The 1,739-nt window shown below is 46.1% G+C and overlaps 1 protein-coding gene across 1 annotated transcript in view; it reads right to left on the reverse strand.

Annotated features, from left to right (window-relative positions):
- Window positions 1–1,739, reverse strand: part of LOC101292366 — an 8,894-nt gene extending 7,155 nt beyond the window's left edge. The window contains exon 1 of the mRNA XM_004309849.1: window positions 33–1,739. Coding sequence (XP_004309897.1) covers window positions 33–1,739 — 1,707 coding nt within the window. The remainder of the gene's footprint in view (window positions 1–32) is intronic.

Raw genomic sequence — 1,739 nt, forward strand, 5'->3', positions numbered from 1 at the left:
TATGCAGTCTGATGGATAAGGATCCCACAGACTCGGTGCCCTAGTTCAAGACCTAGGCAAAAACGAGTCTTCCCAAGATCTTTCATCTCAAACTCGGATTTCAGATAAGCCGCGGTCTCTTTGATTTCATCAAGAGTACCGATAATGTTCATGTCATCGACATAAACGGCCACTATTACAAATCCGGAAGTTGTCTTCTTTATGAACACGCACGGGCATAGTTCATCGTTCTTATATCCCTCCCTAATCAAGTAGTCACTTAGACGAGTATACCACATTCGCCCGGATTGCTTTAATCCGTAAAGTGAGCGTTGCAACCTTATAGCATACGCACTCCGTGGTTTAGAGTCACTTGATTTAGGTAACGTAATGCCATCAGGCACTTTCATATATATCTCTGAATCTAGATCCCCATAGAGATATGCCGTAACCACATCCATGAGCTGCATGTCAAGTTTTTCGGACACTACCAAACTGACTAAGTAGCGGAAAGTTATGACGTCCATGACTGGAGAGTAAGTCTCCTCATAATTAATCCCGGGGCGTTGTGAGAAACCTTGCGCCACAAGGCGGGCCTTATACCGAAGTACCTCATTCTTCTCATTATGCTTTCTAACAAAGACCCATTTATGTCCAACAGGCTTTACACTCGGCGGAGTTAGCACTACTGGGCCGAAGACCTGTCTCTTTGTTAGAGAGTCTAATTCTGCCTGGATTGCAACTTTCCATTTAGGCCAATCTGCTCTGTTTTGGCATTCTGCAACAGAGCGTGGTTCGATGTCATTGTGCTCAATGATTTCATGAGCCGCGGAATAAGCAAATATATCATCGACATGGGTTGATGACCGGTTCATCAATTCATAAGTGTTATCATAACACATGGAGATCTCTATGTTCTCTGATGTTGACATTGACCCTGAGGCGTCCCCCATGGATTCTAATATCAACTCGTGGACATAACTGTAATCAGAGATGATCTCGTGAGAAGGATTCTCAACATCGATGATCAAAGAATTGACTCGTGCCTTGTCGGTCTGTTTCTTTCTCGAACGCATGTCAACCGAACCAGGTGGCCTCCACCTTTTCCTTTGGAGAGCCACGGCCTCCATCCCTCCACCATGGGCGGCGCCGCCGACGGCGGCAGTACCGAGCCCGGGGATGGCCGTGCCCTTTTTAGGGACTTCGAGCCTAGCAGGAACATTTGCAGCTGGTATATCTGATCTAGTCACTTTCGTAATCTCGGAGAAAGAGTCAGGCATCGTATCTGCTACTTTCTGAAGTTCGAGAATACGTTTCACTTCACGTTCAGATTGTGAGGTGCGGGGATCATAATGAGACAGAGTGGGGACAAACCACGACAATTCATGTCGTTCCACATGAACACGTTTGTTCCTATCTCCCCCTAACGATGGGAAGAGTGTCTCATCAAAGTGACAATCCACAAACCTTGCGGTAAAGAGATCACCTGTTAATGGCTCGAGATATCTGATAATCGTTGGAGATTCATAACCAACGTAGATACCCAATCGTCTCTGATGACCCATTTTAGATCGCAGTGGAGGCGTAATTGGCACATAAACTGAACAACCGAAAATGCGTAGATGCGAAATGTCAGGCTCATATCCAGTGACCAACTGGTACGCACTGAATGGTTGTTTGGCAGTGGGTCTGAAACGAATAAGTAAGGCTGCATGCAATATTGCATAGCCCCATGACGCAATTGGAAGGTTGGTGCGCAT

This window comes from Fragaria vesca, unplaced genomic scaffold (genome assembly GCF_000184155.1).
Source record: "Fragaria vesca subsp. vesca unplaced genomic scaffold, FraVesHawaii_1.0 scf0513126, whole genome shotgun sequence".
NCBI classification, from domain to species: domain Eukaryota; kingdom Viridiplantae; phylum Streptophyta; class Magnoliopsida; order Rosales; family Rosaceae; genus Fragaria; species Fragaria vesca.